The sequence below is a fragment of the Serinus canaria genome, chromosome 2 (assembly GCF_022539315.1).
Source record: "Serinus canaria isolate serCan28SL12 chromosome 2, serCan2020, whole genome shotgun sequence".
Taxonomy (NCBI): Eukaryota; Metazoa; Chordata; class Aves; order Passeriformes; family Fringillidae; genus Serinus; species Serinus canaria.
The window spans coordinates 96,175,330-96,202,332 of NC_066315.1; the positions used below are offsets into that span (position 1 = coordinate 96,175,330).

Below are 27,003 nucleotides of genomic sequence, written 5' to 3' on the forward strand. Positions count from 1 at the left end.
ACATGATTAAGCATGAATTTTCCTGGCATCTAGACTGCAGGACTTCAAGGAATCCCAGCCTTTGGGAGATTCTCCCCTCATCTATTTGCTTGTTTCAGAAGCAGAAAAAAAACCAAGCTCATAAACTCTCCTTGCACATGTTAGCACACACTGAAGGAACCAGTTAAGGAAAACTCTGGAGAAACACTATGGTTTCTGCCATTTGCATCATTAACATCCTATACTTTAAGTCGGAATTGCTTTGCTTTTCTCTATCCACTTTTCAAAATAGCAATCATGATTTCACTGCCAGGAGCTATAAAATACCACAATTAATCTTTCTTTGCTAGAATTGTTGTCCTATGCCGCACTCTACTGGGACTTCTCACACTTCGTATCTGCATAGTCTCAGCTTATAATCTTCTTATTGTGAAAGGATTTCCTCTTCTAAAGGAGAAGCATTACCTGAGCTCACCAAGAGGAGAGGGAAAGGGATAGAAATCAGGAGAACCAAAGGTGTGTCTGTGCATCATAGCACTGTGAAATGCAGTTGAGCGGATCCTGTTGCTGCTGTTTGTCAATGTCAAGTCTACTGCAGGTCAAAGCTGTCAAGTATTTTGCTGTCAACACGACACTTTACTTTCCCGTTGCTTGTTACTATCCTAGAGAAAATAACAGACCCAAACAAGGCATTACTACAAGCAGCACTCACAACTGTGAAATGTTGGTGTGTTGTGCTACCAAAAATACTTCAAAGAGCAGCAGCAGAACCTGGAGTCACCAGAGATTCTTCCTCCAAAGGCCTTAGTCTAAAATTCACATGGTGATATCAGGGCTTCAAACAGTGCTCATTTTCAGCTGAAGTATTAGCAGATGGAAATGATAAGGACATTTAGACTTCAAGGTTGATTTTTTTCTCATTCTGTGAAATGAAAAGATGCAACCATATGCGTAACGATGAGAGAAATAATCACTAATAATTTCAGAAAGCAAATGTGTGAGGACATCATGTGAAAATGAGGGTGGCAGTAGATTGAAAGGAAGATTAGAGGATAAAAATGTTGAATATGAGAGGTTTAATTCCTTGTCATATGTCTGTCTTGTCTACACTGCTGGCCAGGGTAAGCTACATGAAATAGAGGCCATAAAAAATAAGACATTTTAATATTAACTTCCCATTCTGGAGCACTGCAATAGCCAACAATGCAATTACAATATTAATTTGAAAAAAAAATCCTTACTCTGAAATACCTCTTCACAACTTTTATTTTCTGAGTTATACTGGAGATGGGATTATACAGGAAAAAAATACAACTGCAAACATTGAAATTCATTGATATTTTAATCTGAATTCTACTGATAATTTAATATGAATAACACAATTGGAAATTATATGATCTGCAGAAACCTTCATAGACATGATTCTGGCATGCTGAAGTCAGCCAACTTAATTGTTAAACGTCAATTTTCAAACAATATGATGTTTCAGATTTGCAAATTTTTAGTTTCTTTCTTTTTTTTATTTGGTATTGAAGGGATATATACCTATGATTATTTTTATAAATATGTATCTGTAAGTAAGAATATGATAAATAAATTAATTCAAAATTATCTAAAGCAGGGCTCAGGTCTGGAAGACTTTTCTTTCAAATTTTTGCTTCTTTTTTTACTTGTTATTTTTTTTAATTTCAGTGTTGACTCTCCTCTCCTACCTGATTTTGGATTTGGAAAGCATGGAGAGAGAGTATAAGATTCTGTATTTTGGGTAAAACAACAACATTTTTCACATATATTTGTCATTTCATCTCTTCCAAACAGCATTCAATGCATGTTGAATAATGTTAGGGCAGTGAACCATTGAAAGCTTTCCTGTGATGGAGACAGCTTTTCCTAACAGTACATTAGATTCATTCTGACACAAAAGAAGAAAAAGCAATTTTATTGTCCTTAATTCTCACACATCACAGTGATACAAAAATATTTGGGAGAGAGTTGTCACAGGCATATTTCCTTTTTTGATGGCAAGATGAAGTAATAACCACAGTAATTTATTAAATAGTGATAGACAGTATTCTGATCTACAGCTCAGTTAACAGCAACATATAGATAGACAATAGGCAATTTTTAGACAAGGAGGTTGAAGATCAGGGAACTGTACTCAGTCCATAGGATGAACTAGAGGAAAGAGAGAGTAGACAGCAGAGAGATAGCTAGCAGGAATAAAACCAAGGAAATTTTTTAGAAGACTGAGCTGGGATAATTGCTAAAGACATGTGAGAGCAGCCTTCTCCAACACAGCATGGTTGTAAACAGTTTTGAAGCCAGAAACATTATGTTCCTGACAGTGATCTAACTGGAAAGTTTCTATGCCATATTTTTTAGAGCTGCAAGTCTGAGTACAGAAGCCTTCAAATAAGTGCTATGTGAGAGAAAGAGTTTTGTATTAGCACTTTTGTGAAATGAAAGTTTGCCCCACAGGGCAAAATGTAATTGGCATCTTTCATATAACCAGGACCACTCTTTCTCTGCCTAGCACTCTCCATCTTGCCTGCTATTGATCATTCTTTGAAGCAAGGAGTAGCAATAGCAATCCAATGTCCTATCTTACAACATCTAGGAGACAAACTGATGGTTTGATGAAATTAAATCACAATTTAGGCCTATATCTTGGCAGAGGCTCACTGGTTTGACAGGGTATTTCCTTTGTTCCTGCAAAAATGCATGTAAATTTTTACTACTCCAAGCAGCTAGCATGTTTAACTCCAAGCAGCTAGCATGTTTTCAGTCTAGAATTCCGACTCTTTGGCATGAAACACCCAACAGCCCAGTGGCAACTTTCAAGAGGATTGTTAAGGAAACTTTCCCGTGTGACTGTCCAAGGAGCTACTGGCAGTCACACTTGCCCCACCTGAACTGGGAGAGAGGCCCCTTTGCAGTGGCCAGCTCCACTGAACCAACCCCTCTCAATTCCCTACACACACACATACAGTCAGACCAGGTTTCCTTACCAGTTTAACACCAGGTTCCTCATAGCAGAATCTCGGATGTCTTGATCCTTAAAATAATTTAATCATTGTGCAACAGTAGAATAACAGCTCAGTCTGGGTGCCTGAAAGGGGGGACCCTGAAAAAAGGAATCCCTAGGCTTTTATTGTCTTGCAGTCCAAGTGCATAAAAGTCTGGAGGCTCCTGCTGTGTCTCTCAGTGTTCAGTCCTCTGGCTGGGCCACAGGCCCCTGTGACCTCTGTTATGCAAAGGGTCAATGCCAGGATTTCTAGTATGGACATCTGTCCAATGATATTGTCAGAGGCTACTTAAAATTCACCAGCTTCAGAAATTTTGTCCAAAACTAATTTCCTTAGAAATGTTGCTTGCAATATCAACAATGTAAGTGTTCTTTCCACATTTGCTTAAATAATGGTAATTGGAGATGATCATACAGAAGAAATCTTGTGGTCTAGAGGTTTCTATTGGATACAAGAGAAATTAGGTGATTACATCAGTGAACAAGAAAAGGGGTAAAATTGTTGCTTATTTGGGTTTCTGTAAAGACTTTGACACGGCTCTCACAACAACTTTTTCTCTAAATTAGAGAGAAATAGATTCGATGCATGGACTGTTAGATGGAAAAGAAAGTGGTTGGGTGGTCACATCCAGAGGTCAGTGGTCAGTGGCTCAGTCATGATGGATGTCAGGGACAAGTGGTGTCCCTCAGGGGTCTGTGTGGGACCACTGTTTCTCCTTTCTTTACTTATGGCATAGACAAAGGGGTCAAATGCAGCTTCACCAAGCTTGCAGATGACCCCAAGCTGAGTGGTGCAGTTGATGCACCTGAAGGATGGGATGCCATGCAGGGGCACCTGGACAAGCTCAAGGAGTGGGACAATGGGAATCTCCTGGGTTTTAATAAGACTCGCTGCCCAAAAAGTCTAATGTGTCCTGGGCTGCATCCAAAGCAGTGTGGGCAGCAGGGGGAGGGAGAGGGTTCTGCCCCTCTTCTCTGCTCTGGTGAGACCCTAGCTGCAGTGCTGCATCCACCTCTGGGGTCCCTGGCATGGGAAACTCATTGACCTATTGGAGTAAGTCCAGAGAAGGGGCACCAAGATGATTACAGAGCTGGAGCAGCCCTCGTACAAGAAAGCTGAGAGAATTGTGATCAAACTGGAAAAGGCTTTGGGATGGCTTAATTTTGACCTTTCAGTACCTGAAGTAAGCCTACAAGAAAGACAGAGACACACTTTTTACAAGAGCATATAGAGACAGGATAAGGGCAATGGCTTCAAACTAAAAGACAGTAGGTTTAGATTACATATTAGGAAGAAATTCTTGACTATGGGGGACTTGAAGCACTGGAACAGGTTGCCCAGAGGAGTTGTGGATGTCCCATCCCTGGAAGTGTTCAAAGCCAGGCTGGTTGGGGTTCTGAGCAACTTAGTCTAGTGAAAGGTGTCCCTGCCCTTGGCAGGAAGGTAAGAGCTGTATGATCTTTAAGGTCCCTTCCAACATGAATCACTCTGATTCTATGAAATATTGCTAAAGGACCAATTCATATGGTGCTTCATCACTCTTCAGTTACTACTCATCTCATCATGGGCCTAGGAAAGCTTAAGAGAATTTTTAGTAACTCAAGTAATAACTGAGATTTTTCATAAAGATAGATGATGGAAGCTTGCTTGGTATCTCTGTGTTGGCATCTTAAGATCAAAAGGGAAATGTATTTTCATGTAGTATTTTTAGGAGGCAATACAAAATAGTACAATCTTTGCTTTTTTGTTCTTTGATGGAAAGGAACCAAAATAAAAGAATTTCTGAAAAAATAGTACTTCTCAATCAAGGAGATATTTATTGTATGCTAGGAAAAAAAAAATCAACCAAACAAAAACCAAACACTACAATTTACTGCATTTTTAATGCCACTGAAATAAAGGTAGAGGATATAAAATGTTCCCATTTGTTTATGCCAATAAAAAGCTGAAAATGTTAGGAGAATTACCTGCAGAGTCTCTGTCAATTTTAAGAGACTTTATGAAAGCAATTTGCCATCATTTTTGTACTGAGACATCTATTTCATGCTGCACAAAGTCAATTGTCATAAATGGGAATCCGCATGTGAATTCATACCCTCCTGACACTGAGTAAGGTCTGATTTTTTTATCTCCTAACCTCCTGTTGTTCAATGAGTTTTAGAACTGTGGAATTCAGATCATTCAGTTTACTTGTCCTAACCAAAACTAATTTCATATTTCTATGTAGTCATAACAGAAATAAACAGGACTATGACTTTATTAAATTAATGCCATGGAAGAGATCTGGCATTACATGTTTAGGAAAGGTCAGGTTTATAACTGAAATTTATTTGGTCATTTTAATAGCTTCAAGGGACTGAAGCAGTCTTCACAATCAGTACAATTTCTACTTAAGAAACAATAAACTGAGGCTTACCGGGAGACTAGAATTAATCAGCAAATATTACAGATACTTATTCCATGAGATTCTTCATTAATATACAGGCTTCACCTGATAACTTCTTAAAAAACCCTCATACTGTTCTTGTCAGGAATTGTCATTTTAACAGTTAAACCTTGCCAGCAGTTTAATTGTACTTAATTCACGTAGAAGAGGCAGTGGAACAGAGCAATGTCTCTTGCTTCCTGCCTTGAAAATGCTATCCCTCTTCATTGGGATTTTCAGAAAAGAGTTCATTTACAGGGCAGAGAGGGAAGCATTAACTTCTGACTCAGGAAACAGGTTTCAAACATTTCTCATGTTCATGCCAACAGTAAGTAAGGAATATCGATATTGTCTCCTAAGGTCTTGGGAGTTAAAAGAGAATTATATTACAAAACCCTAATGCAAATCAGGCTTCATACAGATTACTGTAATGGAGAAATACTATATTACTGCAGCTGAAGACATGTTCCACAAATGAATGTAGCACATGAAATACAAATCAATTTTCCATCTCCTCTTAAATCCTAGAAGCTTGAGAGTATTTCAGAAATCAATCTAGGATCAGCTCTTTCTCTCTGGAGAGAATTATTTCCTATCAGGGGAACACTGAACTCTAATAGAAGGTGAAAAGGATATAATACTGTCGTTGTCCCTGATTTATGGTTTTATCATTAAATAAAACAGACAACAGTGTAGGATTACTGGCATTTCTATATTGCAGTTTTCCTCATGCTACCAGCAGAGGCTTGGCCAGAGAGATGCTCAGGCAGCCCTGAGGTGTTGCCCTGACCCTGAGTGGAAGAAAACTGAATACAGATCTGAGGGGTGGTGTAGGCCTCTGGCTGCATGTGGCACAGTCTAATTGTCCACAAAATGCTGTGTAAGTTGCCCCTGACCTGATATATTTAGAGAGATGCTGCATTTTGACTAACAGCCCCTGAGGAAATGTGTAACTGCAAGCTGCTGTGCAGCCTGTTCTGTCTGCATCCTCACCCTGTGACCGCAATAAACAGCCCACAGGCTGCCCAGACCTGCAGAGCACTAATGGCTTGAAGTGATAGGAATGGCTTCACATGGCAGAGGATGGGTTTAGGTTGGCTCTTAGGAAGACGTTCCTTCCTGTGAGCTGGGGGGACACTAGGAGAGGCTGCCCAGAGAAGGTGTGGATACCCTGTATCACTGGAAGTGCTCAAGGTTAAATGGGGCTTTGAGAAACACAGTCTAGTGGAAGGTGTCCCTACCTGTGGCAGCAGGAACTAGAGGATCTTTAAAATGCTTTCACACCTGAGCCATTTTATGCTTCCAGGATTCTGGGAAAACCATGTTCAGGCTTGTTATGGTCTGTGTCATGCCATGCTTTGAAACTTAGAGGTCCTCTACTCAAGAAAATACGTAATTTTTGCACATGAACACTGTCCAAATATTTATGATGCATATAATTTTAATTTTTAAAGGATATGTACTCTGTAGAATTTTTCATTATTATGAGTAATCATCTGGCTTTAAAAAGCAGACAGTTCTGAATAATAAACACAACTTCACCATGTAATACAAAATAAATACATCCATTTACATTTGAAATGAAGATAATAATTTTAGGTACTATAAACTGAAAATTTTTGGGTTTATGATAGACATAATTAAGAAAAAGAAACACCAAGAATATATTTTTAAAAATAACACTGGTACATTTATAAAGCTCCCTGTTTTCACAGAGTATTTAACACCTCATTTTAAAGACACCTGCTGTGATATTTAGGAGCTTAAATTGTCATATATGTAATAGAAGTATAGTTTTCCTAATGAAGACAGAGTACTATAAGGAATTTTTTAATACTAAAAGAAAATAAAGCCAAAGATTCAGATTTTTTAATGCAATTTTATGGGTAATTCAATAAAATAAAGGAGTAAAGAATTTCATAAGTGCAGAGAGAGAATATAACATATCAGATAATTTCATAATTTGTAAAGAGTAATTCTCAAAAGAACAAAAATTCCCTTTTAGGGTTTTTTTTCCCCAGGTTATACATTGAGAAATAACAGGAGAAAATAGAGTTCTCTTAGAATTTCTACTGTCAATTTGATATCTTTAGCACTAGCTTTCAAAAATAAAACTTGACTGATCCTCAAACTGGACCTCGATGATACCAGACTTACATAGGAGATCATAACCCAACAATGTGTCATGTACCGGACAACAGAAATGTGTAATTATTGCTGTTGTCTAGGGCTCTGACTGAAAAGATTTTCTGAGTTTGCTCATCACATATAATCAGCTCTGCAAATCATTAAAGTATTTAAAACTGTATTCTTTTGATGTCAAAAAAGTGGTCTTCCAGCAGAAAGATACAAATATGACAAGATTTTAGAACACACTGTAAATGCTGACACAAAACAATAACGTTTTCAGAAAAATCATACGACTAACTACGTATAGAGATTTTCAGGTGTTGCAATGTCACAATAAGACCTAAACTGAATCAAAAAAACTCAAAGAAAAAAAAAAATTGCTACAATGATTTTGCATTGTTCATGTATCTAGAACAAAAAATACTTCCCTTATCTTCTGGTGAACTTTGAGTAAATCACACAGGGTGTTTAGGACTCAGGTTTTGACTGGCACTTGAAGTTCCCATCTGAATTGCTGTTGGGGCAAAAAAAAAATTAACCACCTATATTTTTTTTTTAAAGTAAATACTGTTTTCCTTACACTGCAATTTTTTGTGGTTTTTTGGTTGTGTTCCAAAACCTGATGGGCCATAACTTGCTTTGATATACCAGCTGGATCCAAGTTGTTAAGTTTTACAAGACATAGACTTGGCAACTCTATTTGCTGTGAATGAAAACATTAAAATGGGAAGCTTTCTTCAGTGATCATTTGCACTTTCTGTACACATATTAATAAAGGCAAAATCTGGCTAAGAAGTTATTATTTCTAGAAGGAATAATTTTATGAACTTCAAGTCATTTCAAAACTTTAACTACAAAATACAGAGTAAAAAATTTATTGTGGCTCATTTGCTGGTATTGATTTGGGCTTGAGACATATTCTCACTCACTCTATTGTGCCTCTACTATATGTTATTTATGGTAATCTATAGTTTCTGCTTCTCTGAGTCCCATTCCTTTCTTCAAATTTCCTTTTTTTTCGTAGATTTAAATAGGCTTTTCATGATGAGTTGAGACTACTATTTATTTTACTTTATTTTATTTTATTTTATTTTATTTATTTATTTTATTTATTTTATTTTTTTATTTTATTTTATTTTATTTTATTTTTTATTTTATTTATTTTATTATTCTATTTTTTTTTATTTTATTTATTTTATTTTATTTATTTTTTATTTTATTTTATTTTTTTATTTTATTTTATTTTTTTTTTTTTTTAAATTTTATTTTGTTATTACAGAAGAATTTACTCCTGTTGTGTCAGTCTATAAGAAAGACATAAAACCCCCCAAATTGTTAAATAGAAAGGGGAACTAAGAGCTGGAAGTCAAAGCAGGATTTGTGTTACTCAGGAATTTGTTGCAGGAAATAGTAACCTATGTTACCCTGGTGTGTGGGGATTGTACTCCTCTTGTTCTTCTGTGAGACTTCCCATAATTTTAAGTGGAATGATGAGGCTTCCTTAAAGTGGATCCCCAATAGCTAATACAAGTACACTGTTCAGAACTCATCAAAAACGGTGTAGGATTTTAAACTTCATAGCTCTCATAAAAACAACAATGCAAAACCAAAAAAATTCAAAGCATGCTATAAGCTTTCCATTAGCTTTTATCCCATTAATATTTTGCAAATATTAAGCACCTTTCTGTTACGATCTCACAGGTTTGTCTGTACAAAAAATAGAACAGGGCTATCTTTGAGATGGCCCCACAATGATGGTCTGTGTTTTACCTCGGCTGCAGTCTGCTGTGGCTGCTCTCTCAGTCGCTGGCGCGGTCCTTTACAGCTCTGGCTGCTGTTGGGGGGCACTGGGCCCAAACAGAGGCTGGCACAAATAGCACATGAGAAGGACCAGCCACACTGGCAGTTGTGATGCTGCCCACTTCTTCTGGGGGGCAAGAGAACATGGATGTCTGAATGCCAGCTAGGCTATGTTATTTTGATCTCAGAGCCTGTGAAAAGGTCTTGATATCCCATGCACTTAGCCCCAGGGACCAATGAATGATCTCCATCTTCACACAGGAGAGATCTGTTGGCTTCTCAAATGCTAATAAAGCCTTTCGTTCAAGTTTCTAATTGATTAGTGAAAATAAAACCATCAATGGTTTCATGGACCTTTTGCAGCCAGCATAAGAAGTTCTCAATGCCATGTCCTTCTGCTTTAAATTCAACTGTTAGTAGCTGCATGTTACAGACCCACAAACTGAAAATAAAATATGACCATAGTTACAATAATGCTATCATGTAAAGATCATTTGGGGAAAAAAATTACTTTTTCTGGGTGTTTTTATAAGATGTTAAACATTGGAAAGGATATATGATCAGGCTGTACTTCTCTAACATGTAAAGTTAATGCATTATTTTAGAGTCCTGGATGAAAAGGATAATGGTTGAATCAATAAAAGTCTGAAAATAATTTAGATTTTGAATAGAGCAGTGGCATTTCTGTCAAAAAGGAAGGATATATATTTGTATTAATGGTGTTTTAAAAAGTTATGCTATAACATAATTTATTGCATTGTGACAAATTCCTGTTTGCCAGCTAAGAAAGGAACACTCTGCCAAAGAGCACACTGTTTCTTTCTTCATTTAAAGTGAAGAGGATATGAACAATTACCAGATTTGGCAAAAAAGGGGAAATTACATTTAATCAAAACCTTTACGTTTAGAAAACAGGTTCTTTTCTGGGGAGTGGAGGGAACAGAAGGTATGCTGAGAAAAGGCCATACAGAGAATATAGCTCATGGCCTGGTGCTCATGGCTGTCATCAGCTTTGTGCATGGCTGGGGTCCAGCCCTGATTATGTAGGAAGCATGCAGAACCTTTCAATGGCTGAGCATATGTTGAACAACTCCCAGAGAGCACCAAATGTTTTCGTGGTCGTTCCTACACAGAGATCAATTCTCCTGCTGTTGTCTAAGAAGTAAAATGTCAATTTGCTGTTGGGAAAGGTGGGGTTGATGGTACTCCACTGCTCTGGAATGAAGACACAGAGGACAAAATTATTAATGCAAGTCTCTTCTGTCACCAGTCTTGTGGTTGGAAGGGCAGAATTCAAGTTTCTGGTGTTTCTAGTAACTTAAAAACATATTTGAATATTATATATTTAGGTATTATAACAGCATTTTTCAAGAGAGTGATTTTGTTCTGGATTTAGTTAAGCCTGAAACTGTGGATTATTTCAAAGCATAGAAAGGCTGCACCATACAGGTTATTATACAAATTTTTAGGTTAAAGAGAAGGTCATTGACCTCTTTAACAGTTGAGAAAGGCCTCTTCAGCTACATGAAGTACATTCTCCTTTTGTGAAAGGCAGCAAACCTCTTCTGTCCCCTTGGAATGGAAGGATTTTTTTCAGAGTTCCCTCCACAGCCAGGGAGCAGGGGTTGTGCAGCACACCATTGCCAGCTCTGCTCAACTTGCTCAGCTGCAGGCTGAGCTGGCAGTGGCAGAGGCAGCTGTTTGCTGCATCTGGTGATTATTCCTCATCTGAGATTCAGGGACATTTCAAACATGTCAGGAAACCTTTTCCATTCACTCTACAAACTCAGGTAAACAATTTACTCCTGATATCCCAGAGGATGCAGAATTTCAGAGAGAGTAGATGCAGGATCCTTGCAGTTAATAGAACCGTAGTACCACACGTTCCCCTCACTTGGATATGATTTAATATTATCATTATTTCTACAAGTTTAGCTACAATATTTCTTAAACATCTTAGAGAAGAGGAATCTTGGAACAGCGTGATCAATGCTTGCATTACATTATTGCAGCAGGAACACAGCATTACAGCATGCAGCTGGGTTGATGGATTACTGCAGTCAGTCAATCACTTTCTGTCTCTCCTAGAACATCAGACTAAGCTCACACATTAGACCTCATAAGGTTTTGCAGTCCACATTTTCACCCTATTCTAAAATCATGTAATACATATTACTTAAATTTTGATGGAAATTTTTTTTAAAAATTGATTAAATCATTGCATCATTCACCTTGTATCATAGCATGACTCCACAAGAAAGGGCAGACACGTGGTTTTAATTGTGAAGACAAATCTTTCATAGTCAGTTGATGGTCTTATGGTGTGATGCTGTCATTTCTGCGTGGCCTATATCGCTGCTTTTGCCCATATCTAGTGTATTTCTGAGTCCTCCTCATCTTTCCACAGTAAAATAAAAGGAGACAGTTCTTCTAATCAAATATACCCACATTCTAGACTATATCCATCTCAGTAGTCCTTGACTGCAAGTGTTCAAATTTGAATTCTATTTTTCTGAATAACCAGAGTTCTATGTAGCTTCATTATGTATCCTCCAGTGCCTCTCATTATTGTTTCCTCTACTTACAGCAAACTACTTCTAAAACCTTCTGATGGCTTTCTGTATATTTGAATATCTTTTAAAATTGTTCTATAAAACTTTGTAAGTCAGTCTACAGTAGTTTATTTCTGTTTTGCTAGCTGATGTTGAGCCTAAAGATAAATACATGGTAAATAAAAAAATTGTATGTTAAGTTATGTGCTTATACACACACAAACACACTCTCTCACACACAGTGCTGTTATAAAAGCTTTTTTCCACATTTCTCAGTGGTGGAACCTTTGTATGAGTAAGAACTTTATATGAGTAAGAGGGAGATAGGAGTTTTGTGAAGATAACAGGTATTTTGTTACATTTAGACTCAGATGCATTCATCAGTCCTTTTGCTCTTCATCAAGCCTCTTGATACCAGTGCCTTATATTATGCTAAAAGCATTCAGTCTGGGATTGTATAGGACATGCTGGCTGCTGGAGATGATGGACATTTCAAATATATTTTTAGCTGTGGCAAGCCTTTCATTCTGTCTTCCTCCTTACAATAAAACCCTGTTATTCTGGCCTGAACTGCTACAGTCCTTTGACCCATGAGTTACCAGATGTTTATATCTTTAGTACTTTTCTTCCATTTTAGTGTCATGCCTTTGATCAGGTAGCTTTGATATGTATAGGAAGAAGTTTGAATTTCTGTATCATTTTATTATGAACTTTTCTACTTGCATGAAACAACACTTGCATTTAAAATTCAATATAAATATATTATAAGAATAATTTTCAGTGATAAGTTTAGAAAATAATAGTCCTAAATCTAAAAGTTTAGAACAGAGAATATGAAACTTCTATCTTAAAAAAGTAAAGCAAACAGTGAGTTACACTCAATGATCTTCCCATTCAGAAAAAAAACCTGTCATGTCAATTTCTCCTGGTCACAAAACTTTTGTGTTATACCTTTTCTAGCTTGAATAAAAAGTGCAGTTAGCAGAATATTTTCATATTAAAACTCCCCAGTTTTTCTGTTTTGACTTTTTTTAAGGGTACAAAAGCTTTTTTAATATATGATCATGATGTTCATACATTATTTGATGAACATCAAATTAATACACTGTATTAGTTTGATATGCTCAAACTAATAGTTGAGATGGTTACTGCATCAAGACTCTAATTAGAAACTAACCTTGAGAAGAATCTATCTTTTGAAAATATTATAGGGTCAACATGCTTTTGGCCAAATCAAACAAATATGCAAATTAATCAGTGATTCAGAAAATTGTGCTGTAAAAATAAAAATATATTACAAGAAAATACTATTTTTTGAGCTCTAGGATCTCTGGTTTACTGTGTGAAAATTAGTTAGGAGTAAAACATAAGTCTTTCCTGGCCTCGTCTCTCCCACAGGGCGCCATCTAAGGAAAATGGTTAAATCTTCAGCAGCCAAATATATCTTTTCCTATGGGTGAAATGTTTTATTATAGGAAGTCAAGCCTGAAGAAATGGCAATTAAGGAGGACTTTGAGTTATACTGTGCATTAGTTCTAAAGCAAAATGAAGCTATTTTTTTTCCTTTAGGATCAGCTTGAAGATGGGAATACCAGCAGCAGTAAAAGCTTTTTCACAAAGTACTGATAGTACTCTTTAGCTGGCCCTTTTTATGTGACCCTTACCCAATGCTCATGTTTAGAAACCACTTCTTGTAGATATACAAGAAAATGTAACTGACTTAGCCAGAAGATGATTTTTTTTTTCTCTGCCATCCTAAATTGCTGACTTTAAACACAGAAGAAACTGTTTCTACATGACTCAGATCAGTTTAGAAAGAAATATCTAGTAATACAACAAAGACACAGAAAGTTTTCAAGCTTCTAAGAAAAAAATTACTGGAAAACTGAATCTGACTTTTCTATCACCTGTGTGGACACAAAGGCAAACTACAGTGCTAAATTTTGAAGGATTAAACTGCATCTTGCTGAGACAATTGGCAGAACTGAAATGTGAAGTTAGTGCTTCCATATACACAAAAATGTGAACAAATGAAAGAGTGGAAAGAAAACTCATAAATAAAATATATCTTTATTATTACTTTTGTGCCCAAGAATCTTTGTATTTTTTTTCTGTGAACAGTCTAGGGTGATTTTCTATTAAAAAGTACTGTGAAAGTGAAGCTTCTTTAAGAACATATTTTCAGTTCTATGAGCAGTATTTTAATATATAAATAATTACAGAGCAGTCACATTTATAGTTCCTATTCATATTTCTTAATGAAAGATATTTTAAACCAAATTCTGCATAGTCTCCCAATAGTCATCCAGCTTGCAAGTTTCTGTCTTTCCCTGAATGCATTAAAAGATTTTCATGGAACATCTAGATAATATTTTCTATTTTCCCTCTCACGTAGGCTGGAATGCAGATTGATGCAAACTGTGAGAATTTAAATGGGTTGAATTAATAAAAATGGAAAGTTTACTCCATTATCCTTGAAGATTGTGGTGATTTTTAGCTCCGAGCTATCTTGAATCTGCCAAGTTATATGTCTAGTCCTCATTCTCACTGAAGTGCTCGTTATATATTCCAAAAACACTCCTTCATTTTCTCATATGTTTGAACATTTTTTTTTACAATTTAACCCAGAATATGCCAAAAAGCATGTCTGTTAAAAACATAGCTAAGATCTGACTACTGCCTGAATTAGGGCGCAAAGGAGACCATATGCCAAAGTCAATAATGTGGATTTTATTTAACAGTAAATGTGATGTAGAAAGATAGAAAGAAATAGAAAAGAAAGTGAAGATAGAGATCAAGCAGAAGACAGTCACCACCACGATTCAGTGGCATCCTGTTGGTCCTTCTTCACCCTGGGCTTCTTGGTAGTGAGGGTCCTGATGTCATTCAAGACTTTTCACCCATTACACATTTTAGCAAACAAAGGAATCAATGTTCATTGGTTACACCATTCTCTAATGCTAATTAGAGCATGTTCTCAGGCTTTCTCTTCTTTTGAGTCAGTGGTTTCTTGGGTCATTTGGCTGGGAAATAGTGATTGCAATCTGCCCCTGCCAGAACTGGATTTTGGCCGGTCCGAGCTGACTTTAGCACAGGTGATGATCTGGCATCCCTCATGTCCCATAAATTTTTCATTCTTGTTCATTTTCAGTTATACATTCTCCCCTAGCTATGTTAACCTGCCCCTGGGTCTGAGGTAACATCTGGACAATAGTAGCCCTTTGTCTTATCTACAGTCCTTGTTCCAAGCATGCTCAGAGGAATATTTGAGGGGCATTCAGTAGTTATTGGTGGCCACAGATGTCATCTGTCCCATAACTTGTGGTGTTCTTTCTTTGTCTATTATCTTATACATGGGAACTCGAGACTCACAGAGACGGCTAGAATTGGGGATTCTTTGGCATGGAGAAGAGGAGGCTCTGGTGTGACCTTATTCTGGCCTTTCAAGACATGAGGGGAGCTTAGACAAAATCTGAAGAGGGATGGTTTGCAAAGGCATGTAGCGATAGAAGAGGGGTAATTGGCTTAAAATTGAAAGAGATAAGACTTAGATTGGATATTAAAAAGAAGTCCCTTGCTGTGAGGTTGGCAAGTCACTGGAACAGGTTGAGCAGAGAAGGTTTGGATGCCACATCTCTGGAACTGTTCAAGGCCAGGTTGGATGGAGCTCTAAGCACCCTGGTCTAGTGTAAGGCATGGCAGGCAATGTCAGGGGTTGGAAGCGGGTGATTTTTAAGGTGCCTTCCAACCCAAACTGGTCTATGATTCCATGAACTCTTATGAATGGTTGTTTCTTTATTAAGAGCACAGAAATGAATGGAATGTTTGTTTTGAAAACAATTTAATTGGCTAACAATTAGCTAGGTAAAACTTCCTATGTTTTTTAATAAAATTGTGTCATTCTTTTACTCTTTCTTTTTCATTAATTAGTATAATGAATGACAGCATTGGAAACAGCTCATCATCATAGAGAAGAATATCAAATTTGACCTCTTTTGAACAGTTCACTATACTGCTGCATAGCCAGGATTGTATTGAATAGTTCATGTTGTCCTGGTACACTGGTTTCTAAGAAATCACAACAACAAAATAATGGTGGATTAAATCTGTTTAAACAAGACTGTGGGGAACATTTACTAAGTTATGCTCTTTCCACTGTTAAAATTATTCCAGAAGGAAGTGCTTTGCCATCAGAATAAAAACCCTTATAATGGGGCTTTGTGGCAAGGTTTGGTAACTGGTAGGGGGCTATAGAAGTGGTCTCCATGAGTGGACAACAGAAAATGACCCCGTGTTAGAAAAAGCCAGTTACAGACAGCTCCTAAGAGATCCTGACATTGGCCAAAGTTGTGCCCACCAGCTGCTAGCTCCTCTCTGACATCATATTTAAGAATAGGTAAAAATGCTGCTGAGCAACTGTGACAAAGAAGAATGAGAAAAAGTGAAACCAATAGCTCTGGAGACATCAATGTCAAAAAAAAGGAAGGGAGAAGGTGCTCCAGGCACTAGAACAGAAGTTCCCCTGCAGTCCCTTGGAGAGGAATGTGGTGAGGCAGGCTGTCCTCTTGCAGCCCATGGTTGTCCATGGTGGAACAGAAATCTAGCCCATGCAAGACCCCATGCTGGACATGTCAGGAGGAAGGTGCAACATGCGGAGGAACCATGCAGGAGCAAATTTTCTGGCAGGAGCTGCAGCTCAGAATTCATGCTGGAACAATCTGTTGCTGAAGGACTGTGCCCCATGGAAAGGAGCCTCATTGGAACAGTTCCTGAAGGACTGTATCCTGTGGAAGGGACTGCAGGGAAACAGAGTGAGAAGGAAGGAGTGGCAGGGAGGAGCTGTTATGGGCTGATAAACACCCCATTCTCCATCCTCCTGTGCCACTTGAGGGAAAGAGGTACAAAAGTCAGGGGTGAGGGACTGAAGCTTAACCTGGGAAGAAGAGGAAGGGGACAGCACTTTTAGTTTAGTTTTTTATTTCTCATCATCTTACACTGTTATTAATTAGCAATGAGCTGAACTGCTCAAGTCAAATCTGTTTTGCCCATGAAACTAACTGGTAAGAAATCATCATGTTCTTAGCTTTATTCTAAAGTTCTTTAACCATTTTTCTCCCTCTGTCCTATGGAGGAGCATCTTGGGGGGCACCTGGCAGCCAGCCATGGCTAACCCACAACACTGCAAAAAGAGAATATGACTGATAATTATTTATAGGTAATTACCTGCAAGATTTCATAGGGCATTTAATTTGTAAAAGAAATTATTTTTCCATTAGATGCAGTGAAAACATTTAAACTTACTAATTTTCAACACGATTTTAAACAAGACACCTGAAAATATAGGAATAATGGTGCAGAATTAGTACACAGTAAGGAAAGCAGAATATATGAGATTATTTATATGTTAATATTATTATGTAAAGAAAATTGGATTAATTTCTTCTTTGCTTGTAAAGGGGGATTTTTCAAAACACATGTCTATAGATTAAAACAGTGTTTTCTAAGTGCAAACACCTAAAAGCCTAATATTTTTTCTAATTCTGAATAGTTTTCTTAGAAAATTACCATGTCACTTCTTACTCCACACAGGAGCCTTTTTGTTTTGTTTTCTTTTTCTAAGAGAGAGATGCATGATTTCATTGAGCTCTAGTCAATGCCCATAGGACATTAAGAAACAACTAAGAGTCTCCAGAAATATGCTTCCATTTCTGTCAAAACTGTGCTTCTTAAATTTTATTTGTGGATGCCAATAAAGTCGTGCAATGTGGAACGAGAAGCTTGGTTATGCATTGCCTTTTAAATCCATTTGTATTTTTATTGATTATCTAACTGGAAGAAAAACATTCATTTATTAACAGAAATAGCATTTTGTTTAGTAAAGATGATTAGTAAATCCACTTTTATCTCCTGATGTGTTCACTGATTGTTGGGATGATAAAATTTCACTTTTAACTCTCTTACAAAGATAAACCCCAAAGCTTAAATAATAAATAACAGGGTTTTATTTGTCCTGTTTTTATCTACATTTTCCTCCTTTCAAATGTTAATAGCCTTAAGAATTATTTTAGCCGATCTTAGCATATGCAGTCATTCATGGCCCTTTTCTAATTATGATCAATAGGTTCCAGAAATGGCATTGCCTGGAAAATATTCTATTCATGATTAAAGGAGGCAATTGAATCACATTTGCAGTCTTACACAGTTATATTTGTTGAATATACTTAGAATATCCTTTGAAATTAGTGTTGGGTTTTATGTCATTTTGATTTAGACTGTACAAAATTATGAATAGACCTTTTTTGATTTCAGTTGACTAAAATTGCCTGTCTTCTTCCTCAAGTCACATGATAAAAGGTCTGTAATGGTAAAAGACATCCAAGAATCTTCATGTTTTTTGATAAATAATATGCTTACTGGCATATTTTAAACTCAACATTTAAGGTTTCTTTCCATTTAAAATAGACTCAGGTTATTCTGAGAAAAACTTTCTGTTGAGAAAGTCGTGGAGACAGGCAGATTGAGAAATACAAGGGCAGAGATTTCAGTAGCATTCTCTAACTGTTAATCAAGTCAACAGTGCAATAGGTGCACATTATTTCGGCCTGTATCTTGAAAAGTATTTCAAAGTACTCTAGAGGGAGATAGAGACATCCCTCAGAAAAGCAGCACTTAATTCAAGGAGGAAGTCAGCATAACACAGACCACATGAGTTCACTAAAGTAAAGTCCTGCATGACTAATTTGATATATTTCTATTTCATCTGCCTGTGTGTGAAGAGAAGGTGGTAGGTGTAGTTTGTCTGGATTTTACTAAGGCTGTTTTACTAATTCTGTGCCTCACAGCATCCTTCTGGACAAGTTGTCCAACTTGGGATGAGTGCTTTTAGGGTGTGCTGTGTGATGAACTGGCTGAAGAGCATAGCTTACAGGGTTTTACTGAATGGGGCTACATCTGTCTGCCAATTGACCACCAGCAGTGCTCCTCAGGGCTTAATTTTAGGGCCTGTTTCATTCAATATATTTATCAATAATATATCAATATATTTATTACTATCTGGATGCAGGAGTTGAATACACCATTAGTAGGTTTGTTAATGATACCAAGCTGGGAGCTGCTGTTGACTCTTGAGGTAAAGGATGCCTTGCAGAGGGATCTAGACAGCTTGGAGCATTAGGTGATGATTAATAGGATGAAATGTAACAAGAACAAAGGCCATATTCTACTCTAAGGCTGGAGTAATTTTGGGCACTGTAATAGACTGGAGAGCAGTCTTGGAGGAAGGACCCTGGGGATGCTGCTCTGCACCAGGGTCATTGTGAGTCAGCAGAGTGCCCTGGAAGTCCTGAGGGCAAATCCCATCCTGGGATGGCTGAAGCAGTGTCATCAGCCAGTCAAATGGAGTGATTATCCTGATCTATTCAGTGTTGCTGTGGCCTCACCTTGAGTGCTTTGGGCAATTCTGCACCCCACAATTTAAGAAGGGTATAAAGGTCCTTGAATGAATCCAGAGAAGGATAAAAAAGCAGGTGAAATGGCTGGAGGCAATGTCCTTGGAGGAGCAGCTAGGGATTTTAGTCTTGTGTAGCCTGGAGAAAAAGAGGTTGAGGGGCAGCCTCATCACCCTCTGCAGCTTCCTGAGGAGGAAAAGTGGAGAGGGAATTGCTGAACCCTTCTCCCCAGTAACAGCATGCATAGTTCAAAGTTGTGCCAAAGAAGATTTAGACTGGACGTTAGGAAGCATTTCTTTGCAGAGAGTGTGGTCAAACACTGGAAAAGTCTTCCTAGAGATCAGTGCCCCAAAGCTGTCAGTGTTTAAAAGGCATTTAGATAATACCATTAAAAAATGCTTTAGTTTTTGGTCAGCTCTGAAGTGGTCAGGCAGTTGGAGTACATGGTCATTGTAGGTCTCTTCCAGCTGAACTATTTTAGTTTATTTTATTCCAAACACAGTGCTACCCACTGTTTCCATATAAACTAGTATGGAAATCATTCTTTCTTATCTTTCTGCACATGTAACAATATTAAATAATACACAAGTTTATGGTATTAAACAAGGTTTAATTGAGCATCGTGAAAATTATTTCCATGTCATTCTGTCAATGTGTTTACAATCAGTTTGTAAAATTGATCCACATAAAAGATTCATGCTATTTAATATTGTACAAAGGAAAATAACAAAGACTATTTTTTCCACTATTTTAGGCATGATTCATCTCAAAATATGAACAGCTCAATTATTTGCTACCAGATTTAAGGTTAGTTTTCTTGGCTTTCCTATAATTATGCTTGGTGACCTTGAGCAAATCATTTCTGCACAAATGTGTGTACCTTCACTTCCCACATGGAAAATGTGAGGAGGAATGGGTGGGAACATTGGTATATAGCAGATATCATAGGTGTATATTTAAGATCAAGAAACATTCTAGTATTATTATGGAAAGGTCATAAATTAGCATTCTCACACATTCTCAACTCTAGCCAGGGTAATCATACATCATCCTATTTTGACTTACTTTCAAGTGACTAAATTATGGGTTTACTTCTTCAGAGAGGCCTCTGAAGTTCTCTGTGTATATAAAGATGAGATAAATATTTTATTTAGATAATGGAAGTGGCTGAGTTTTCTCTGTCTCAGGCAATAGGGAGAAATCATGAAAAATTAAGGCATCTTATGTGATCTATGAGAGGCAAGAAAGAAAATTTTTAAAGTGCTATTCAGAAGGTGCCTGAAAGTAAAATATGATCAATAAGTGATCAGAAAGATATGTGTGGGATAAATTTCAATATTAACTACCCCAAAAGAAATTAAAATTTTCTCATGAGAAAGAAAAGATACTGTACTGACCTTCTGAAATATAAATTTTAAAACTACCATCATGTGGTGATATTTTATTGTCACCATGACTTTTTGACCAGCCAGGTGCATCCCACCTGCTAGGTAGTATAATACAGTGAACACATATGAAAGGGCTTATGGTAGAGTTAGGAAGAGCAGCAGAAACTAGCTTCCCTCACTGTCCATGTTACACTACCAAGCTGTTAGCACAGAAATGTTCTCCAGCACCAATTAAGCGTTATTTGTTTTTCCTACAGATTTAGAAATAAAGAGAGAAAAGACAGAATCCCAATTTCCCCAGTAATTCCTAATAACCATTTGACTTGATTTTTGCACACTTACTAGCATGGGCTTAAAAAAAAATACTCTGGAGCTTATAGGTATTTTGGTCAGTGCTGAAGCCATATTTAATCTCTAAAAGAGCTATGTTTCTAATGGCTTGTCAGAGGGAAAAAAAGAGAAAGGTCTTATCTCTAAAGTTTATCTAAAGGATACAAGCTTTTATCAGTAAGCTGTTGCGTTGCCATTTTTTCAAGTGCTCCAGTGTAACCATAGAAGCACATTTGGCTGCTACAGCACTTAAAAATCAATAATTATGCACTTTCCATTTCTATTGTTCACATCAACATTTTCAATGCAGCCATTTCACACACTGTGACATCGTGAAGACACTGGCATAAGAAAAGCAGATGGAGTTTTAGAGAAAGTCAGTGTGCCATCTCACAATGCATGGAACAAGACCAGAGATCTTTTGTCTAATATAAAACCTTGAACCAGTGAGCTAATAAAGGGAGGAAGTTTGAATTAGAAAAAAAAATTATGAATCTTATTTTATTGTCAATTCTTGTAAGTATTACATGTTTAAACTCCAATTAAAAATAAATTGTCTCCCAGTATCTCTGTGCCTTGTTGATGAGCTTGTGAATCAGCTACTGGAAACAAAGACAGAATTCCCTGACTGAATATCCCTTAGTGTGTACTGAGGGGTAGTGGCTGAAATTAGTTCATGCAAAAGGGTTAAGAATATATAAATATAGTCAAAACACAGAAAATTCTGCCAGCAGCCTGAAGCTCAGAGAAGGTCATAAGAACATTTTGTTCCTAGCTTCCAAGCATCTGCAGCTCAGAGAATTCCTGGGAAAAATGTGACTCCTGTGTAATCAATAATATTGAATGTTTTTCACTTTTTGTATGGTCCCAGTTACAAAAGAAATCAAGAGATCTAACAACCCCCTCTTAAATAGGACATAGCTTTAAATACAACTAGAGCCCTAAGATGTGTTTTCAGTTTATAGGGATATAAAGAATGAAACAAACATGTTGCTGAGCAATTACAGCAATCCTTGGGAAATAGAATCTGCATATACTCATTATCAATTGCACATGGCAAACAAAATTATAATTTATGTCTCCCTTGATGGCTGAAAGTTGCTGATGTTTTTATACATTGTGAATTTTCTAAAATTCTCAAAATTTGCTTTTCCAGTTTATCTTATTTATGTTACTTCCCACGTGACATTTACAATTCTTTTTCATGGACAATTAATAAAGTAAAATTTAAATAAAAATGTGATATGTAGACAATACGGTAAATTTGAGATGCATTAATTTTGCTATGGGTTTAAGAAACACATAGGAAAAGGATATTTCTTTAATCTAAATGTGTATGTGATAATTTTTGGGTATTTAACATAATTTTTTTTTAATCTTTTTTTTTAATGAAAGAAAAGTGTAATACACATGTCACCCTAGTAGAACTGGGGGTCCTGTGATGCAGGTATTTTTTCCACCACTTTATGAGAGTAAAACACACAAGCAAAGCAAGAAACAAGCCACTGACTTCCATTTCAGACTCAACGCCCTCCCAGGACAGAATGTGAACCTCTTGAATAGACCATGCACATTTTAAAGTCCTTTTTCCCAAAGGAAAAATATAAAATATTTTAATTAAATGTCCACCTTTTGCTTTAGAAGAGAACAGTTAGAAAAACTGGAAAGGAATGACAATGGCCAACATAACTTCTAGAAATACGCACACTGACTCCAGCATATTTTCCTTCGTTCTTATAAAAAAATCAGGAATACATAGAAACAATGCATACAGTATTCCTGTATATCTCTGGCATGCACTTCTTCAATGACACTTTCTTGTATGTCTTTATGAGCAATGTTGGCCTCTCCTCCTTGCTGTTAGACTTGTTGCTGCAGGGCTTTGTGGTGATCTCCCAAATCTTCACTCACTGTCGTGGCACAGTCTCCAACAACAGACAAGGAAATTTGCCTGGTCCCAAATCCTGTGTTCACTTCCTTCTGCCTCTTTATTCTGAAATGGAATTTTTAAAAAGGTGTGACCAGAACACGAAACAGAAAAGTCAGTTCAAGTTTAAACAGTTGCAGCTCAAATTTCTTCCAAGAAAAAGATTTCAATAGGAGACATTAGAATTTCGATGAGAAAATCTGTCTGTATTGTACACATTGGGTACTTTTTCAGCTGATTCCTTAGAAGAAATGAAGAAGCATAAGGTTTCAAAGCAATTACATGGAATTGTCTTTCACAGTGAGAAGCAAGCTACACTTTTGATGACTAGGAGCCATTATTTATTGATTGGCAGTTCTGTACTTCAGTCCTATTGCTATTCAAGAAACATTTAAAGCACTTACTTTCAACTCATGAGTCTTTTTGGCAAGAAGGGAAAGTGGGAAATAGTGTAAAAGATCAAACATGTCTCAAACTCCTCATTTGACAGAAGTCTACTCACTAGTTTGGCATAACATCTTCATATTAAATTAGTAACAATAAGGAAATAGGATAAGCACTATAAAATTTGTAATTGCAACACAACTATGGTAAAAGTATGTCAGTACTTATAATTTTTGAGTTGATAAGTTGCATCCCTAAGAACAATATGCAGCAAACCAAGAACATCCACTCAAACTGGATGCCAGAAACTGGCCATTACACTCTGGGGAATTTAGAGCACAGTGAACAGACAGTAGCCTTGCACAGAACAGCTGACATTTATCAAAACTTAGGATCTTAAATATACCTAAGGTGGCTATACTACAAGATGACTTGAGAAGACTTCATGTAAGAGTGAGGAAATCACGTCAGATCTAAACTGTTTCTGAACGTTACTAGTTTTTATCTCATCCAAGATTAATTAATTGTGCTTTAAGCTTAGGGGCATACATCTACAATTCCCTCCATGTAATTTTACCTTTTCATTCAAATCCTACCAAAAGCCATGGTGCAATTATTGCGCTACTTGTCCCTTTATGTGTTTTGATCCGGTTTTCAGAAAAAGGAATTCACAAACGCATTGGTTTACTCTTGATCCTGGGACCCCAATAATCTTGTGAACAAAGTCTGAATAAAATGTCAAGGAACCTGAGACTTTTTACCAAAAGGTGGAGACTTTTTACCGCTGTAGTAGTACCCAGTTAATTCTTTGCAATTGTAATCCATTTGTAAATCCATTCCCTGGCAGTGTGGACAGGTCAGTCATGCCACTGTGCACACACATCTAATCTAATCTGCCTACTATTTATAAAACAACAATGTTCTTAGAAAACACAGCATCACATGTCAAAAGCATTTAAGCTGCCAAAGTTTAAAAGCCTTTGAGCTGGCATAGCAGTGTAATTCTTTATAGTGTCAGGGACCCTGTGATGCTCCTGTCTACTGCTTAACATCCCCACTAATTATTCCAGATACAGACTGATTGCCAAGCCCTACATCAGAAAGAATCAATAAGCTGGCAAGTTCTTCGCCCTGCTGGATACACAAGACAAGGCTGTGCAGCCACTTGGTTGCTGTTACTGAATTTTACTGGAATCTTTTTGAAAGGCTGTTTCCTTTATAATTACTTTCATTTAATGATTTCCAATAATGACTTTGTCTTATAAAAAACTCCAGATAAGTTATATGAACAACTCCTTATTAAAATACTTGTGCAAAATTACTCAAATCTATCCTTTCCCATTCATATGCTAATCAAAGATGTATTATTTTAAATTAAAAATAGGATTCCTAAAACTAGCACCCTAAAAAGTTTTAAATTAAATTTAAAGAAAAAAACCCTAAAATACATAAAAAATTATTAGGTGTAACTGATAGCTATGGTCTTAAATTACTTGATTTCCTTGGAATATATGTGGTAAATATTCAGGAAAAATCAAGTTATTTTTTTTAAATATTTCTTATTTAAACATTTCAGAAACAAATAGTCTGGCATTTCTAGATATCATATAAGGTTACTGACATTATAAAAAGTTAGTAGACTTTCCTTATGCCTTCTATTTCATATTTAAACTAATGCAGCTGCACATATAATGAGCTGCTACACAAACTGCACTGTGATATTAGAATGGTAAACTTTAAATGTTCAGACAAAAGTACTCACACTTGCCAGAAAATACTAAATCTTAGTTAAAAGACTAGCCCATATCTGTAATGTCTTATAAGACTTTAGAATGGCTATTGAGCAGCTAATGAACAACAATGTCCTTTTATTTCCATATTGGTTTAAACAGTCTTCAATCACCTCCAGTAAGAAGCCCTGAGATTACTGCTTTAATGAAGGGAATTTTTGCCAGGATATAACTGGAGAAAGTGACATGTATGTGAAAAGGATTTGGCCCAGTTGCTTTTCTCTGCTCCATATTTCCTCTGACTACTCCTGGACTTCTGTAACTTCAATGTGTGTATTCCATGTGATAGAAGCAATGAACATTTATGAAGATTGGGACATAAAAAAACTAGGGAAACCTTTCCCTTTGGTATTCTGCATCAGCCAAACTTGAAAACACGTGGTGTCCAGGAAATGATGTCACAAGAAATTGTATTTTGTTTCTCAGCTGGAAGGGCACTAGGACCCAAGTGAAATGGGAACCTTTGCTGCCAGCTGGAGCTAGTTGAGGTTCCTTGGGGCAGTCAGGGAAGAAGCCAGTTGCATGAGTGCTCAAGTAACAAGAAAAAGGACAAGTTGTGCCAGTGGAGGTTTAGATTGGATATTAGGAAAAATTTCTTTATTAAAAGGGTTGTCAAGCTCTGAAGCCAGCTTCCCAGGGATGTAGTTGTGTCATCATCCCTGGAGGTGTTCAAAAGATGTGTACACATGATGCTTAGGGACATGATTTAGTGATGATAGGTTAACTGGTGAACTTAATGATCTTGAAGGTCTTTTCCAACCTAAAGGATTCTATAATTCTATGATTCTATGGTGGTACCATCCTGGTTGTGCAAAGCCTGGTGAGCTCTGCAGCTGTTGCTGTTGCTTTAGCCATCTGTTTGGCCAGCACTGACAGTGAGACAAAACCCATCTGCATGTGAAATACTCAGCTGTATTTCAGGTTGCTTCCAGACAAGGACTAAGTCTATGGAAAGCTTAAAAATAAAAGAAATATGCAACTGCTATGAAGAAAATATTAAAAATGAGGTATAAATTAATAAGAAAAATAAGGTGCATGGATTTCAAACTCCAGATAAATAAGCAAAACATTTTAAAGCCCTTTTCCTAACAGCAGACAAATAGAAAATGCTATCAAAGTCAGCTAACAAAATTGTGAAAAGACACAAGCATATAAAAAGGCAGCATACCATATGTCCACCAATATCTGGTAGAACAGAAATATTAAGAAAGCCATTAAGATTGTGTCCCCATTGTATCCAGGTATACAATAACATATGGTACATTTCCTGCTTCGCTGTGCATTTCCTTGCTTTTGTTGTTGAGCATCACTGTTTTAGAGCTCAATTAATATAGTTTGTGCATGCATTTCTCCACAGAATATTTAAAAAAAAAAATCACTGCTGTTTCAATTAATCTCTTTTTTAGTGAAAGTGCACAGTAACAGGATTCTTTCCAAACCTTAATTAGATGGAAGAGCTAGATAGAACTTTTTAAGGTAGCTACACATGATACTGAAATTATTATTGTTGTCTTATTTAATCGTCACACAATTGGCTGTAAGCATTCTACAGAGAGACATTACAAGGTTGTTGTTTGTTTTAATCAAGGATGACTTCCCAAGGACACATGTGTGCATTTCTCAGGAGTACAGATTAGAGGCAAAATCATAAGGGATTAGTGTAGCAGTGTGAAAGAAAATACAGCAAGAAATATAGGGAGACTATAGTCTGATAAATATCCATCTGTAAATGTGGAGAAGAGAGGGAAATGAAGATGTATGAAATACTTTTCTCCTTTAAGGACATTCATTCTTGAAGAACTAAAGTTTAAGGAATTTATGGAT

General features: G+C 36.7%; 1 protein-coding gene across 3 annotated transcripts in view; it reads right to left on the reverse strand.

Moving 5' to 3' along the window:
• Positions 1-19,949: 19,949 nt before the first annotated feature.
• CCDC102B (coiled-coil domain containing 102B) overlaps positions 19,950-27,003 on the reverse strand; it is a 140,739-nt gene continuing 133,685 nt past the window's right edge. For all 3 annotated transcript variants that reach the window (XM_030234764.2, XM_030234760.2, XM_030234746.2), the window contains one exon: positions 19,950-23,071. In XM_030234764.2, the coding sequence (XP_030090624.1) occupies positions 22,982-23,071 (90 nt within the window). In that variant the 3' untranslated portion in view covers positions 19,950-22,981. The remainder of the gene's footprint in view (positions 23,072-27,003) is intronic.